The 16,690-nt window shown below is 41.3% G+C and overlaps 1 protein-coding gene across 8 annotated transcripts in view; it reads left to right on the forward strand.

Annotated features, from left to right (window-relative positions):
- ntng1a (netrin g1a) overlaps window positions 1-16,690 on the forward strand; it is a 127,670-nt gene that overhangs the window by 94,055 nt on the left and 16,925 nt on the right. For 3 of the 8 annotated variants that reach the window (XM_088071801.1, XM_088071797.1, XM_088071799.1), the window contains exons 5-7: window positions 10,009-10,035; window positions 14,578-14,622; window positions 15,721-15,780. In XM_088071801.1, the coding sequence (XP_087927927.1) occupies window positions 10,009-10,035; window positions 14,578-14,622; window positions 15,721-15,780 (132 nt within the window). The remainder of the gene's footprint in view (window positions 1-10,008; window positions 10,036-14,577; window positions 14,623-15,720; window positions 15,781-16,690) is intronic. The other 5 variants (XM_088071795.1, XM_042510272.2, XM_088071796.1 and 2 more) reach the window with 2 other exon arrangements.

A 16,690-nucleotide genomic window follows, 5' to 3' on the forward strand; every position in this document is an offset into this window, starting at 1 on the left:
CTCACCTCATGGAAAAAATGCAAGATTTTAGTTCAGGATATAATATGTTCTTGCATGAGGCTTATTTCTTGTGAGATTGGGCTATACAGATAAACTTGCCTTGGCTAGAAAGAGGAACATAAAGCTTTTTATAAGCCATGCAAAAATTGGCTTATATTATAATCTCAGTTTGCTCTTTTTTCAAGGTTCTCTCTCCAACACATACCCAAACTCTTGCTGTTTATTATTTATTTGGATCCCCAACAGAAAAAGCAACAGCTGCTCTTCCTGGGGTATGAACAAAACAAGGACACGGTGTCACACAGTACTCTCTACATACGGGAGTTCAGCAGCACCAAAGTGAGGAGCTGAGCTCTGATCCAAGTCCTCACGCATAGACTTTTTTAATGCCTGCTAATGGCCACTAGGGGGCAGATTGTCAGTGAATAAATGAATGAATGGATGATGGACCTGTGAGCAGATATAGCACTCGCGTCTATCATAAAACCAGTCAGCGTCATTCCGTTCTTGTTATCCTCTCCAGTTTCCCTGCCATATATCAGCTTAAGCAGCAGGCAGAAGAGCGGCGGTGCTATAAGTTCGAGTGTGCCGGCATTCATTTGAGAGCCTGAGTTTTATCCCACCCTGTCTCCCTTATTGCATCCACTGTGATTTCTGCCTTTCTCTGCGGTGCTCGAGGACTCTCGGTCACCGGCTGATGACTTATTCTCAGTCCCAGAGGATCCGTGTTATGAGACTTAGGGAGGGTTAGTGAAATGGCCATTCCCAGAGCCCAGATTGACAGCACATTATTAAAAAAGGTGAGACAGACACACACACACACACACACACACACACACACACACACACACACAGGTGCTCATGCAGACCTCCACTCCTCAAAGCATTCATACACACATTCATAACTACTACACAAGGACACATACACACTCCCTTTGCCCTGCAAGTGATGAAAAACAGTCTTAGTATAAAGTGCATTATTATACTTTGTCTTGGAGGGGAAAAAATCCATAATGTAATAACGCAGTGAAAAATCTATAGGAATGCAAGGCTATCCCTCCTGAATAGAAAAAAAATAAAAATCAAAAGGCTGAAAAATGCACCTTTTGCTGTTTGGATATTTTCAAGCCCATTCAACTCCAATTCCAAAAAGTCTCCTTCCCTCTCAATGTTTTCCTCCGAACCCAGTGAGCATATGGCAGCTCTTCAGAGACAAATTTGTCAAAGATGAAAATTTAATTAAGATTTAATTTCTTTTTACTATGCCCATCAAGTCGTCTGATGCGATAAGGAGATCGATGAATCATCATCCGGACGGGGTGTGGATTCAGGGAGGGTGGAGGGGGGGTATTTTGTGTTACAATGGCACGAAGAGAGCAGGATTTTAAAAGTGATGAAGAAAGAAAAGGATGGCAGAGATAGAAGGAGGGGAAGTGGGCATCACTCTCTGTCACAGCTAACTCAGCCTTCTGGGGTGGCTCTGTCTCTCTTGCTTTTCCTCTCTCCATCTATGTCTCTCACCCCCCTCCAACCGTCTCTCAGCCTCACTCGCTCTCACTTTCTCCCTCTGTGGAGACAGAAGGAGAGGGATCAGTTTGAGAATTAACCATGGCAGTTCATTTCACTGTAGGGCTGAGGATACTGAGGGAGATAGAAGGCGGCGGTGGAGGAGGGCAGTAGCGGGTGGCCTTTGAAAAGTTGATTTCAAACACTAAAAATGTATCCTGAATGTTATATTAAAGGAAAAATCCTTAAATGCACTTTAAATTAATAATTGGTACTGGAGGATTTTACTTTTGTGTCTGCATGCAGTGTATAATATGTTTAAAAAAGACTTTAGCGTAGCTCAGCTTTAATGCTGGATGTCTATGGGATCGGTCGTAACTCTGCTCAAAGTTTAATTTCAAGTAGCCTTTTCCCACACAATTACACATATGATCACAAACACAGACAGAACGTGTGCACACGCGAATGGCAACAGCACGGATACCGGAAAGCAATGTAAGTGCATACATGAACCTAGCTAAAAATAATGTAAATATAATGTATATGTAAAATATAATGTAAATGTAATGATTTGCATACAAAACAAGTTGTATAAATGGCAATATGTTATTCTATACTTACAATCACCTGCTTAGTTCATCTTTGATACCTTTCTAAATAACAGACAAACAAACAAATGGGACTTACACAAACACGTCCTTGCTGAAGGTAATAGGACAAGATATTGTCACACTGCTTTTAGAATACTTTGTCATTTAAATATGCTTATTTGTTTAGTTTAGTTTAGTTTAGTTGCACATACACATGTATAGAAAAGGCAGAAAAAGAAAATGTTGAATTCTTGTCTTTACGAAGGTTACCAGACAGAGTCTTGCCAAAACTCTCAAAGTCACTGCTTAACAAGGCTAAACCTTAACTCATGGCATATACGCCATGTGAGGCCATATGAGAAAGAAAAAGAAGAAAAAAGCTTTAGAATTGAGACATGTAACTAGTAAGGACTTGCCTTTTTTCAATTTCATATTTGCAGTATTTTGGATAGAGAGATGTTACATTTTGTTTTGGTAGCATGATCCATTTATTTAAATGAGAAACCTGGGGAAGATAAAAAAAATCCATATGACATGACTTGTTTTGCTTGACTTAGAGCAGGGACTTGAATTGACTTGTTTGACTTTCACCACAGTAACTTGTGATTCGCTTGAGACTTAGAAAGTTAAGACTTGAGGCTTGCTTGTGACTTGCGCATGTGTGATTTACTCCCACCTCTGCAATTTTATAAACAGACTAATGAAAACTTTAATTTTCCAAATGCACAGAAACTGATACATAATTCATGAAGAATTTTCAAATCCCTCTGCAGATTACTAACTTTATAGTTATTCATCCAATTAAAGATACATTCTGACCTCCTCCAGGGTTATGTTTTTAAGTGTGTGCAAAGGAAAAAAATTGTCACCAGTTAGAGACGAGCTTAGACTGTGGGAAAGGACAGAGTAAAGCTGTTGAAGGCTGTGAAGGTCGTGACTCGTCTGCATGGTGACATAAGTGGTTATGTAGTTATTATGAGTTATATAAGAGGTCTGTGACCTTGCTACATAGTGACAAGAGTTAAGTTGGTTGATCGCTGCTGTGCCAACAATATTAAAAGACCCTGCCTGAAATAATTACCTTTTCCTAATGATCAATAACAAATTGACTGTTTTTGGTGTCTCTATTTGAACAAATCATGCAGAAATGAATAGGGGCCCTTTTTTATTTTACAAATAACTGTACTCAATAAAAAGTTGTTTTTTTCCAAATTCCAGAATTTTTTTTAGAAATTAAGTCTTCATTAGTCCTGTCTGCAGCTTGATAAAATGAATAGATTTGCTTGTCAGGATGGGATTAGGAGACACTTGTTCAGATTTAGCTGAAGCCAGCCTCGCAGTTTACCGATCTCCTTTGATCAAAGCAGTAAAAGGCGTGGACATGCAGTGGATTTCACTGTAATGATTCATCCCCTGCCTCGAGAGAAGATCCACATTAGCCGCCCAACTGTCTGACAGAAAACACTGCAGTTCTCGGTCCCAGGTGAAAATGAAAACAAGCGCTCTCATATCTGATGGTGACAGTCACAATAACACAAATATTACTTCATATGACGTAAACACCACATTTTTCTGTTGTTGTTCTCTAATTAGTGTACGTTAATGCGGAGCTACCAGATGCTACAGCCTTATTATCGGTACTCGAGTCCAACTGGGAGGAGCTGATCATGGAAATGTGACCAAACACATACACTCGATATCTTCCACTCATTTGTGCAGACATATACACAAATTTAGACTTTCCTGATTAATCTTCCCTCTTGGGCATATGAAGTAGGTTTTTATACATATTTCAATGACAAGACTAAATCCCATAGGAACCAGTAATGCCACTGTAGAATAAGAATCATTTTTTCGCGAGTGAAGACAAACAACTATGTCTTTAAATAGGTCTTTCTGAAATATTCCCTATATAATTTCAGTGAAAGAGATTAAGATTTGATTGGAAATGTGTGTGGTCTGCACAAACAATCTAGCAAACCGCCTTCAAAAATGAGTTTAAATATTTATTTTAGGTATTAAAGGCATTGGTTAGCACATTACAAACTAATAAATCAGTGTTATCACATTACTTTACCAATGCAGCACTAACAAAGCACTACTTTGATCACATTACACATGCACCAAAACTTGAATTCCATTCAGAATTTCAACAAATTACAAGATCACTGCTTTTTTTTTTTTAACGTTACCTTTGCTTAATGGAAAAAAGGTATTTAATTTGAGTGTCATTGCTCTTCAAATCTAAATACAGAGAGCCTTGTGAGAGAGACTGTTCACTGTAAAATATGAGGCTCACAGCTCTACTGTGTATTCATTCAGTGCCATGTGTTTATGCATCCACACACATAAACACATTTGCTGCGCACACACAGCTTCACTTCCATCCTTTCCGTCTGCCGCGCACACATCACCCACTCATTTATGCTTTTATTCCTTTTTCCACAGCTATTTGAATTTCCATTTTACCCCCATTCGCTTTCTTTTTTCCCCTGTAAACCTCATCGCCTGTTGTTTTGCATCCTCTCATTCTGTTGCTTTTTCTGCCCTTCTTCCCCACCACCTTTTTCTTCTTCTTCTGCCTCCGCCTGCTCTCGCTCCATCTCTTGGTTTTGTTTCATGCTTGCGCTCTCTCTCTCTCTCTCTCTCTCTCTCTCTCTCTCTCTCTCTCTCTCTTTCTCTCCTTCTCTCCTCCACAACACCCCCAACCACCCCAGAGACCGAGCTTGTTTACTCTGTCTTTTCCACATCTCGGCTCTGTGCAGCTGTGACGGTAATCTTTCTTTCAAATATTTGTTTCTTCCATCTCCAGATTTTTTTTTTTTTTTATTCCTTCCCCCATAGCTACCACCACCAACGTACACCTCATTCCTTCCCTGAAATCTTAAACTGTTCTTCTTCCAACTTAGCTCCTGGGCACTTTAAGACTTGCCACCTTCAATTCAGATCTACACATTGAGACCGAGTGAGCGAGCCGGGCACTCCGGTGAGGCAAGTCGTAATTCTGCTCCTGAGGAATTCAATCAGGTTGCATGCCGTGTGCTTGTGTTTTGGCAGCCTCTCTGCTGCTAACCAGTTAGCGATGCCTGTCACCATCACTGGGCTCTATATAGCCAAAGAGCTCCAGATGATGATGGATTGCTATAAAATGATGGCAGCCAGGGAAAGTAATTACCAACTTTGCCTGCGGTGGAAATTCAGCAGATAAGCCCCTTTCCAGAGTAGTCCAGGTAGCGCCAATCCAAACAGGTGAGACACATCGAAGGTCAAAGCAGAATGGATACTGACAGAAACAATGTAATGACGCCCACACACACACACTCGCACAGCCTTACTTCCAGCCAACAACTGAATGTGCTCTTGACAGTAGAATCTTATGTGACAAATTTGATGTTCTCTTTTTATGTGTGACACACTGAGGGTAAATAAATGACAGATTAGCTTGTTCAGTGAGGAAATAGGATGCATGTCAACAATTTAAAGCCTATGCACCCATGGGAGAACAGTGCACGATTGGTTTCTGATAATCCATTAGCATGCATGCAGCAGTGATGGTCTTGGAAGGGTGACAACATAACTGGAAATGAACCAGCCAAGGATGAACATCAAGCAGTGGGACTTGTAACCGCACAGCTCTCTGATGTGAGACTTATTGTAAATCAGTTGATGCCCCAAATGACTCTGACTGTATTTTAATGGCCACATTTGTGTGTGTGTGTGTGTTCTGTCGCATGTGCTGACCCCACATGCACAGATCATGCTCGGTGTATCGCACACCCCTCGGAGATCATGTTCTCCAAACAGCGGCTCGCAACCGTGATCCCTGCACAACTCATAAAAATCAATGGAGCACACCGTCAACATAAGCAGCTCCTAATGTTCTTCCTGTGCGATAGGACAAAATTAGATTGCAGCCGTGCCCTGTAATGGCAGGGCAAGGCAGGTGAAGGGGATTGAAAATGACGGCGATTGAACATTAATCGAATGACCCGATATGGGATCCTGGACATCTGCTCGAACCCCACAGGTTGTTCATAAAGCGACGCATAATTGCACTGACAGGCCACTAACCTTCCAAATCATGACCTGGAAGAAAAGGTTATTTGGCCTTGAACTACTCCAATTGACAAAGGGTCATTTGTGAAGGAAGTAGTCATTTTGACTTTGTGTCATCCCTTTTCTTACAGTGTTGTGATAGGTTCAACACTTGCAGTCCTTGACATAGCTGAAGGCAAACAGCAGTCATTTGGTACAGTGCAGCACTGTGACTATTTTCTCTGTATAAACACTGTTATGAAGAATATTCGCTCTGTTCAAACTGAACTTACAGTTTGGTGATGCACTAATGGAAGTCACCTCTCTCTCTCCTTCTGTCTGGTTTTATATTTATATCCCACTCCATTTAATGTAGTGGGTCCCCTGTTAATCTGCCAGACTAGATGTAGATAGCGCCTGTGTATTATTGCACTGTCAGCTACTTAACCAGGCTCTTTTTAGCACTGTGTTACTGTGGCTTTTTTTTCTTTTTCTTTTTTTCACAGTTCAGTTAAAGAGCTGAAACACTTGCAGTCTCACATTTTTGACTTTGGGAGAAACTGGAGGAACCATGTATAATGTACGTCTGGCACGATACTGTATGGCTACAGGAGCCTACATGTGTTGGTAGATTATAATGGTGTAAATATCTTCTGAAATAAAGCAAACAGATTAATGACACATCTTACCACAGAAATTGGAGTATATATATATATCAGCAAATCGGTCTCACTCCCAACTTGTTAAATATCAAAGGCTTGGTCAGTGGCCTTCGGTGTCAGACACCTCTGGACACTGTGGCACTCGTCAGTGGTGGTATAAGATGCACCAAGTGGCAGCATTTTATAACAGTCAGACTACTGCCCAGCATTAAAAGCAAGGGCAGATGGGAGGATCAGTGGTCAAACAAACTTTGGACTTTCACCCACAGGATTGCTGTTTGTGTCCTGTTAAACCAAACGTCAATTGACTTATTTTGATAACAGTGTAGTGCATCAGTATACATACTGATATATGTATAATATATACATGTATGAAATACTATGTTAGGGGTGAATGTCACGTGCTGTTTGTGACATGCCACATGATGTTACCTTATGTGAGTAACACATGTTCTTATTTTAAGCCAAACCGTCTAACCGTCTTTTGTTGCCCAACCTAAGGACATAAACCAAACATGTTTTATGCCTCTGTGCCAGCAATAGCCAAGGCCAAAGGTATTATGTTTTTATGTTGTCCGTCTGTCCTATTCATGTGAACGCAATCTCTCCAGAGCACTCTGAGGCGATTTCTTTAACTCACAACATACACACACATATATCTGGACTAAAGAATAAACTGATAAGAATTCGGTGGGCAAAGGTCACTGTGACCTCACAAAACATGTTATTGATCATAATTCAAAATTTAATTGAATTATGACAAAATTTCACACAAATGTCTAAGAGAATATAATGATGAAGTGAAGACATTTTATATCCAAAAGGTCAACTTCTGTATGACATCATAATGTTAATGCAAAAACACTGTCAGGCCATTAATCAGCGTCATATCTCGAGAACAGAAGCAGAGACATTTGTTCAGATACTGAATTGATGACGCTAATCTAGGGTGCCCACCATGATACTGTGCTGATTGTATAGATTTTTTGTGTTGCTGTGTTGAAGAAGCGTGTGACGCATCCATGTTTTCACTGGCATAGATGTTGTCTGAGAGTGCAACTTGACTGGTTTGTGGAGGCATACAACTATGAGACATTAATTCTAATTTTACTTATGCTCTAAGTTTTTTTTTGTTTGTTTGTTTGTTTTGTTTTAAGAGACTTTATGCATGTAACGAGTGGAAACTACATTTTTTGTGAAAATGAAAGTTTCTTTTGAAAAGACCCAATGCATGTTACAAGTGTAAACAGAGACACTGTCTCTGACAGTTCAAAACTGGCAATGGGGTGGTACTCAGAGCATCATAGACTGACATGGGGCCAATGACCAAGTGTTGGTATTTGACTAGTTGGGAGTGAAAATGTGTTGTTGTTAGCTAAAGCCAGTCTGCTAAAGCTGAATTAAGTCCAGTAAATTGTTTGAGTAAAGGGGATCTTAAATATAAACCTGATGGCAGCTTTCACAATATCATGCCAAAAGAATGAGGCTTAAGCTGCTCATACCACAAAAACTCAGCAACCTCACCAACAGATGATGTAAGACATGGAAATAAAGATACCGCATTGTTTCCAGAACCAATTTATTGTGACACTCAGAACCAATGCTGCCAAATCAAACTGCACTTGGCAAATGAGGTGATTTTGATTCTTATTGTCCTTGCCCTTGTCCTTCCTGTCTCCTGGTTAGCATCTGCCCACCCCCTTGAGGTTTGACATCCATTACGCTCCTCCTCCATATGCCAGCATAGCCTCCTGCACCTCACAGCTCTCAGACAGGTCACAGATTTGGCTCCTAAATACAGCTTGCAGGCAGAGATCAGAGGAAGAGTGATTGAATGACAGGAGTTTGATCAAAGTCCATGTACACAAACACATGCACACACTCAGGAAATCCTCATGTTTCCCCTGAGTACTTGGAGATATTTTGTGACGGCTCCATTAGATGAAAGGCCCCACCAAAAATCCCTCACAGATGCCTCCCCTGCCTCCTCAGCCGAAGGTGTGGTGTTAAGCGGATGACAGCAGAGACGTGAGCAAGAGACGAAGAAAGCACCCTTTTCATTTAATTTCTTCCTCTCTAGTTTACGTGGGCGCGTTTCTGCTATTGCCCAGCATGCTTCCTCTTCCCATGGTGAGGGGGTTGTTTGTTTTTGTGGGCAGGCTGCCTTATTGAGGGCAGGGGGTAGAGCGAATGGGAGGGAGGGCCTCCGTTCAAACAGATGATTAGAGAAAGTGGAGCTGCCGTCGATGTCCTGAAAGCAAATTCCTCTCAAAACGAATGCAGACCAAAAATACACCGCCAGTGTGTTCACGTTCCTTTGAAGCATACAGATGCAAACAGAGTAAAACGGCAAAGTGTGTTCTAACACCGTCTGCACTTCATGGTGTCTGAAGCCGCCATGGTGCTAATTAATGCCCAAACCAAGATGTTGGTGGTTAGATCAGATGGCGAAATGATCTGCGCAAAAAGCCTATGAACGTCTCAATCTCCTCAGATCTACAGCCAGCCAGTGTCCTGGTGTGGGAGAGATCTGGTCACCATGGGGATGAGACAGACTGTATTATCTGCTCAGTGGCTGTCTGGCACAAGGGATTGCTTGACGGAGGGATGGACAGGCAGGCAGCAGGATAAGATGTGTCCTCCTATGGCATCAGAGAACGATTTTGCCATCTATGATGTCATTTGATATGAGTGCCATTCTGTGTCTGTGTGCATGACAATTCTGTCTCGTGTCTTTGGCAACACATGTTTTAAAGACCGATGTGCTGAGAAGTGTCTTAGAGCAGGAATCAACTTTTTAACTTCAAAATAACCCAAATATTACAGTCTGTCTGTCAGCCTGTGGTGTTTGCTGAAATTGGTTTTTCAGTGATGTTGGGACATTTTCAGGCGTGTACCTTTTGCTTTGTGTGAGGGCAGCCATGACCTTTTCTGGCAACAACAGGGACATCAAAGCAGAAATAATGGAGAAAACCAGAAGAAACCAAAGAGGCATGAAGCTAAACGTGCAGCAGACAACACTCTCAAATCACGGTGAAGACTAGCAGTGCTTCAGACGCCAAAGTCTCAGACTATGTGTCACTCCATGTGTATACAGCACTGTGAGGGAGGATGGCAGGACTAATGATACACTGCTAGTTTCAAGGAAATGTTGCAGTTGCTGCCTCAAAGCCAATTTTATGCCTTAATTTTTTTTCTCTCTTTTTCTCTTGCAGGTATTCCTAATAACATTGGTCCAGTTAGTAAGTACAACTTACAAAGGAACTATATGAATGCTTGATGCTTTGCTTTGCCTATTGAGCCACCCTTCACCACACAACCCTGAACTTGGTGCCAAGTGTTCATTTCTGATTCTAATCTTGCTACCAAGGATAACTCAACAATTGTTGACTACCCTTGTGTTTTTGGGGAGACAGATAAGGAGTAGCCGCAGGCTATATTGTCATGATGTGGGCATATTAATTTACTTTATCCAGACTCAACTCAACCAGATAACACTTGCCTGGCTCTGCATGCAGAATGTCATTTGTTTTTTTTTTCTTTTCTCCCATGCATTATAAATAAATGGCATCTAGACTTTATTAAAGTGCCAAGACCTCTCTGGCAGTATAATGTCACAGGAGGTCATTTTAATATAAGCCGCAAGCGCCCCGGCTGGTATTATCTTCGTCAACCAGTAGCCCCTTAGGAGGGGGAGGAAGAAGAGAGGTGCCATGTCTCAAGTTACCGCTGCCTGGAAGGCTGTGTGATGCAGGAACCATCGGACTGTATTGAACAAGTCAAAGTGCATTCACAGCCCGGCTCAATTCTCTTTATCTTTTTTCTCATTGCCCTGTTCTTAGTGAGTATCCCCCAGGGCAGTGGATTGATTAGCAAATGCCCCCTCCCTGTCTGATCCTGGATCCACATAAACAGGCTGAGGGTTAAAGAGACATGCAAGTTTTCTGATAAACTGGTTTACATGATCAAACTGCCTGTTAAATGATGATAACAACAGCACAGTTTAAAGTTGTCCATACTGTAGCTGAAATATTGCTGGCTCTGACACTTGATTCTAACAGTTAAGCATACACTGGAGAGACTGTTGAAGTTCAATATCTTCTTTCAAGTAGGACGAGTGACCTTTCGGAGCAATATGTGTTTCTTGGTATTCATGAAATTGTTTTAGATTTATATATAGCTTACGCGTAAAGAAGATGCATTATATTCAATAACCGCCCAGTTGGCCTTGTGGTTGAAATTTAGGCGGTGATGTCGGGTGACCAAAATTAATTGTCAGATGCTCTAATGCCAAATTGATGAAGAATACTGGAGAAAGATGAAGTTGATATTTTGTTACTTTTTAGTTCTGTTGTTACAGAACTAAAATCCAGCATCTTCCACACATCTTATGAAAAGGTCATCTTGATGTAGACTAACAATATTTATTTTATTTTTTTATTAGATGTCTGAAATTACGTCTGTGGTTACCAAAAGCTTAACAGACTTTCATGTTTTGCTCTACAACATAAGATATGTCAATACATATCCGATAAGTGAATTATGAAGCTTTTAGATGTCTTAAAAGTGGCAGCTGCTAACAAGCTGCTAACTGAGACTACGAACGTAATCAAGCAAAACACAGTTTTAGCTTTTTTACCTCTGGTGATTGCATTTAGGCTTCAAAAAACATAAAATTGATGGTCATTTGGGGAAAACAAAATTTGTGAGTATCAGAAACATTTTTTCGCCACAGAGCTTATTTTCTGCAATAATCCTAAATCCAATGGAAAAAAGTCTGATTGGCTCTTTAACGAGGAAACCAGAGTGCTGCTGACTTTGATGTTGGCCTACAGATAAACGTCATCACCGCAGTACTTTATTTTACCAGTCCTGTAGCACAGCATTTCCTGATCATTTCAAAGATATTACCACTAAGCTTTCAGCAATAGTTTGACAGATATTTTCTTGTTTGCTTTCATGTTGGGAGTCAGAAGACTGATAATTGATACCACTATTACATCTGTCCCTCTGACGTAAAGCTGGAACCAGGAGACTGTTAGCTTAGCGTAACATAAAGTTTTGATTAAGGATGAAACAGCTAGCACATCTTCATCCAAAGACATGAGAGCAGGTATCTTCTGGCAAAAATAGAAAATTCTCAAAATTTTGAATTATTTTTTCAGCTCTGTCAAAAGTGCTTATGCTTAATGCTTTTAAGTTTTCAATATTTTTCAAGTGGCTTGCCCTCAGTCAATATCTAGTTAATGCCAAAGTGTTACAGAGCCAAGTTGAATGCACCAGGGGACTCGTGGACGACACATGCATGCTTGTTTTCATCATTTAAGGGCTAAGATGACCGCTGGGCAACTTTCCCAAAACGTGCTGTGTGAGACACAGGGCAAAAACAGATTATTCCCAGGTGTTTTTTTAATCAGGCTTTAGAGGGGAAGTGAACACTGGTTGTAAAGTCTGATGCTATGTCATGAGTCAGAAATGGACATGTGGCCAAGAACAACCCCCTCCTGTCCCAATCTTCCACTGCTCGCCTCCCTCACCACTTCCACACACCTTAGAAATTATGCATCCACTCCATGCATGGCCTGATGACAGCTTAGAGTGTGTGTGTGTGTGTGTGTGTGTGCATGCTTTTCGAACATGCTGTATATACATGCATACATATTCACATCAGTCCTTTTCGTCCCATCCAAATGCCAGGCCAGACCATGTCCAAAGGCTGTCCTCAAATCCTTTACGGGGGAGAGTGTGCATGCTGATAAGTGTGTGGTTGTGTGTGTGTGAGCGTGTGTTTGGGGAGGGGTGGGATGTAGAAAGGACACTCTGACAAACCAAAGTCTTCACTTCTCATCCAGATTGGCCCACAGGGATTTAGAGTTCTCACGAGTGGCTGTCTTGTCACAGCAGCTTCCCAAAGAACCGGCCTAACACTGAAAACTAAACAGGATGAGGCTGTTTTCAGTACAGACAGAAAACAATTAGATGTGTGCGTTATTAATACAGTAAGAATAAAGTGTACAAAAAAGGTTAGGAGGTCCTTGAGGTTGTTAAATGGACTAGAAGCAAAGCTGTTGTGCAAAAAGAAAGAAAACACTTCTTGTGTTGTTGTTTGAAGGTAATTGAATTCCTTATTGACTTTTCTCAATTCTATTTCAAGTTTATTAAGCCAGGCAGAATTGCTTAATGCAGACCATTAAAGTGAAATTAATATTTTAAAAAACAATTCTGGCTCCGCAAGATTGCATTTCATTATGGGTATGGCATTGATTAAAATCCGTCACCACTCATTTAGCTTGCCTTACCTGAATATTCCCCATAACAAAATAATTAATGGAACCCAGATGTGTATTACATCCAATCAATTGCCAACAAAGAATGATTAAAAATGAACTTACTTTACCAATTAGAGGTTTTAGATCCGGACAGTGCAGTTCGCTCATGTGTGTTTTAGTTTTTCTCAAATGTCATCATAGATTAATTGCTTGTGTCCTTGCAAGTCAGTTTTGTGTTTTTTGAGCAAATAGCTCCAGCATTAAATGCTTAACGGAGCAACAGAGGATCTAAATTCAGAAAAAAAAACAAGGGACTCGACAATTTACAAGATGTAAGACCCGAGTTTGAGTGGTGATGTGGTGTGTGTCTTTATTTGTTTATCTGTCGTATTCAAAGAGCCTCTAATCGCGTGACTTAAGTGACTTCAACTCACTGGAGATGTCGCAGTCATCACCGATGCCAGAATCCCCCAGCAGGATCAATTGTGAAACATATTTTGGGGAGATAAAAAAAAATGAAAGCAAAGGATGAGACATGAGATACTGCATGATAGTCTTTTTCAAGCAGTTTTGAAATCAATGACTGGTAATGTTTGGGGGGCTTAAAAGTGATTGTCAGCATGTAGACATGCCAAGCTGAAAGATAATGTCTTATTGAATAAAAAAAAAACAGTACGTTGCAATTTGCAAAGGCATTTTCTAAAATGATTCGGCCTGAACAGCAGTCTGGTATTCGATTCACACATAGGGTAATAGGCTTCTTGCCAAGACGCCACTGGATGTTAATTACCCAAGATTGCATGATTCATGGAGTCAATAGCAAAAGGACAGAAAGATCAAGTGAAGAGATGAAGGGGCACGATGAGGAAACTTATCCGTATTTCTCCCTTTGCTTGAGTCCTCTCCATTTCCAACCGCAAAGTATTTCCCTGACACGGAAATACGGACTTGTATGTAATTATGAGGTTATGCTACCCACAGCAGTCCGTCATTCCAAGTCCCAACACCTGCCATTATTTATTCATTGTTATTCCTCCACCAGAAATACACTGTAATTAGATATTGATTACATAGTCGATGTGATGAATTAAACAAAATGCCCCCTCACTTCTTAATTTGCTATACATAGTTTAGGCACACTTGCACAAATCGTGACTTCAAGTTTTACAGAGTTTTATCTTTTTTTTTTCCTTCAGTTTTTCACTCATCATTGCCATTGTCATAAACATAGACATACACGGCAAGCCCATGGAAGTCACACAAATTACATACAACGTCTCTCCAATGTCCTTAATGGGTCTTTGGATGCATTCTCTTTGCCCGTCCATGTCAGCCCTGCCCCATTGTATTTGCTGTTTCCTGATTTACTGATTTGAGTCATGCTGGACATGTCCGTGTCTCCAGTTGTGTGTGTACACTACCACGTAGTCCCCCCCCCCTCCCCTTTAGACTATCTGTTAAGTGCATCACACAAGTGCACATGAATAACTCCTGGTTTCTCTCAATTGCACGCAGTTCGGCCGAATGTCTCATCCCTAGGTGTCGCTAACCGAAAAGAAGGTAGGCATCTAAGAATATGCAACAACTGTTTTTTCACAGATTCACTGATCTCGGGGTGTTTGCATAGAAGCAAAAAGAAAAGAAAAAAAAAACCTCTTTAGTAGTTTTAAGTATCTGTGGGTAGTATCTTCCCCCGTTTCCAATCTTGGTTGTATTTCTGACAAACCCAAAAAAATAAACATCCTCCGCCTGCTTGTCTTGCTCATGATAAAGGGTTTTGGCTCCTTCAGAGGGGGCTTGTGCATTCACAGGGCACTCATGTTGCAACACGCTGCGGTGCGGTACATTATCCTCTCAATGTGTGCACTGTACATTCATACATACACACTTGATTTTAATTAGGTGCAGAGCTTCCAGGGATTCTCGCTCCCATCTTAGCGTATCGGGAAGAAAAGCAGGAGAGGTTTCACTGTGGATTTTTTTATGCAGATTGATGTTAGGCTCATCTCAGCTTAATCCATCGTGCAGATGTGATGTGCAGCCACCTCGCAAACAACTAGCGCACAACCACTCAGCTCTGTGTTTCCATGACTGCAGCCAAGCGCACACAGTGTATGTGTCAGGGGCTTATGTCACCCAGCACAATGGCAGAGGCTGGGCCTATTATTTCTTTTTCCCACTGTTTGTTTTATGACTGGAAAGGAATCGAGGGATTGATGTGTTCACTGCTAGCCAGTTTCCTTGCCCACGCTCCTGTGCACAAATTTATAGGGTGAAAATTCTTGGCTGGCCTCCACCGAGGTGGAGAGTAGTTTGTCAGGGGATAGTTTCTGTCTTGGGAAACATACACAGAGGCTTTTGAATTATACAAAGCACTTGTTAATGAAATGAAGCATAAAAGAGGAGACCATAATATTTGAATTGTTCGGCATCTAAGGCATTTGTAACAGATGCTGCTACATGCAGCCAACTTTGTTTGGCAATGTCACTCCTTATTTCTCACTGCCATCATTCATCATTATTTCGTATGTTTCTATTTTTTTACAGTTACATTTATTATTAAGCATGATGCTTAGTATTCTTAATTCTCTGACATTACATGTTTTTTGTTTAATTGCAATATCATGATTTTTTTTTTTCTTCTTTTAATTTGTCTAGTAGCTCCTCAGGTTGCGTTGTCCACTGCCCCCTCTGTCCACGTTGCAAACAGCAAGCGAGGTAGGAGCTGGAATTCATACATTGCCCCCCAAGATGACACCCACGCTTTCTCACTGTATGAACTGATCTTTTTGTTTAACTGTAAGCCCCCTAACCCCTTGCAGCACTAACCCAATGTTAGATCACTGTGTGTCCATATCTCCAGCTCAGTTCTGGGCTGATGGCTTTCACTGTACAGGGCGCATTAAGGATTCATTCGTCTATGGAATTGTTTCTAAACACTATAAAAGTCCCTTGGAATCCTATCTTTTTCAGTGCAAATAAAGTGGGTGCTTGGGACTACAACTATTTTTGGGAAACGTGTTTCCGAGACTCAAGACTTTTTATTCCCCATGCGTGCATGATTTATGACCTTAGCCTATTTCTGGAAAGGAGAGATTATTTGTCTTCTGAGAGAATGTCTGTGCGAGTGAGGCATCTAATGTAGAAGATCTTTGCCTACACTCGAACAAGACTTTCTGCTTTAGGTGAAAGGTAGAGTGGACTAGAATTGCTGCTCCTTCATTTCTAAGCCTTGTCGGATTGTTAGTGGCCGGACAGACAGAGAGACCTGACCTCAATACAGATCCTTAATAACCACAATCCCTTGGACGAAAGCCCCATCCGCCATGCCCCCTATTCTGGATCCATGGGCTTTCTGTCCAAGCTCCTGCCAGTAAGGCTTAAGGGTCACATCTGTCTGCGCTGTGACACATGGTGTCAGTGGTCACTCCGTGTGGCAGACTGATCCTCATTCGGATAGAGCCCAGCTGGGGCTGCACCCCGTAGGCCAAGGCTGCCAGGGAGTATCATAGACTGCAGCATGAGGTTTGCAGTCCAGCTCTAACTCCATATGTCTAATTTATCATGACACAGCACAGCATAGCAGAAGATGACACACTCTGTACCAGTGCACCTCCACATATGCTCA

This window comes from Plectropomus leopardus, chromosome 21 (assembly GCF_026936395.1).
Source record: "Plectropomus leopardus strain MGB_pleo_1.0 chromosome 21, ASM2693639v1, whole genome shotgun sequence".
In the NCBI taxonomy this organism is placed as follows: Eukaryota; Metazoa; Chordata; class Actinopteri; order Perciformes; family Serranidae; genus Plectropomus; species Plectropomus leopardus.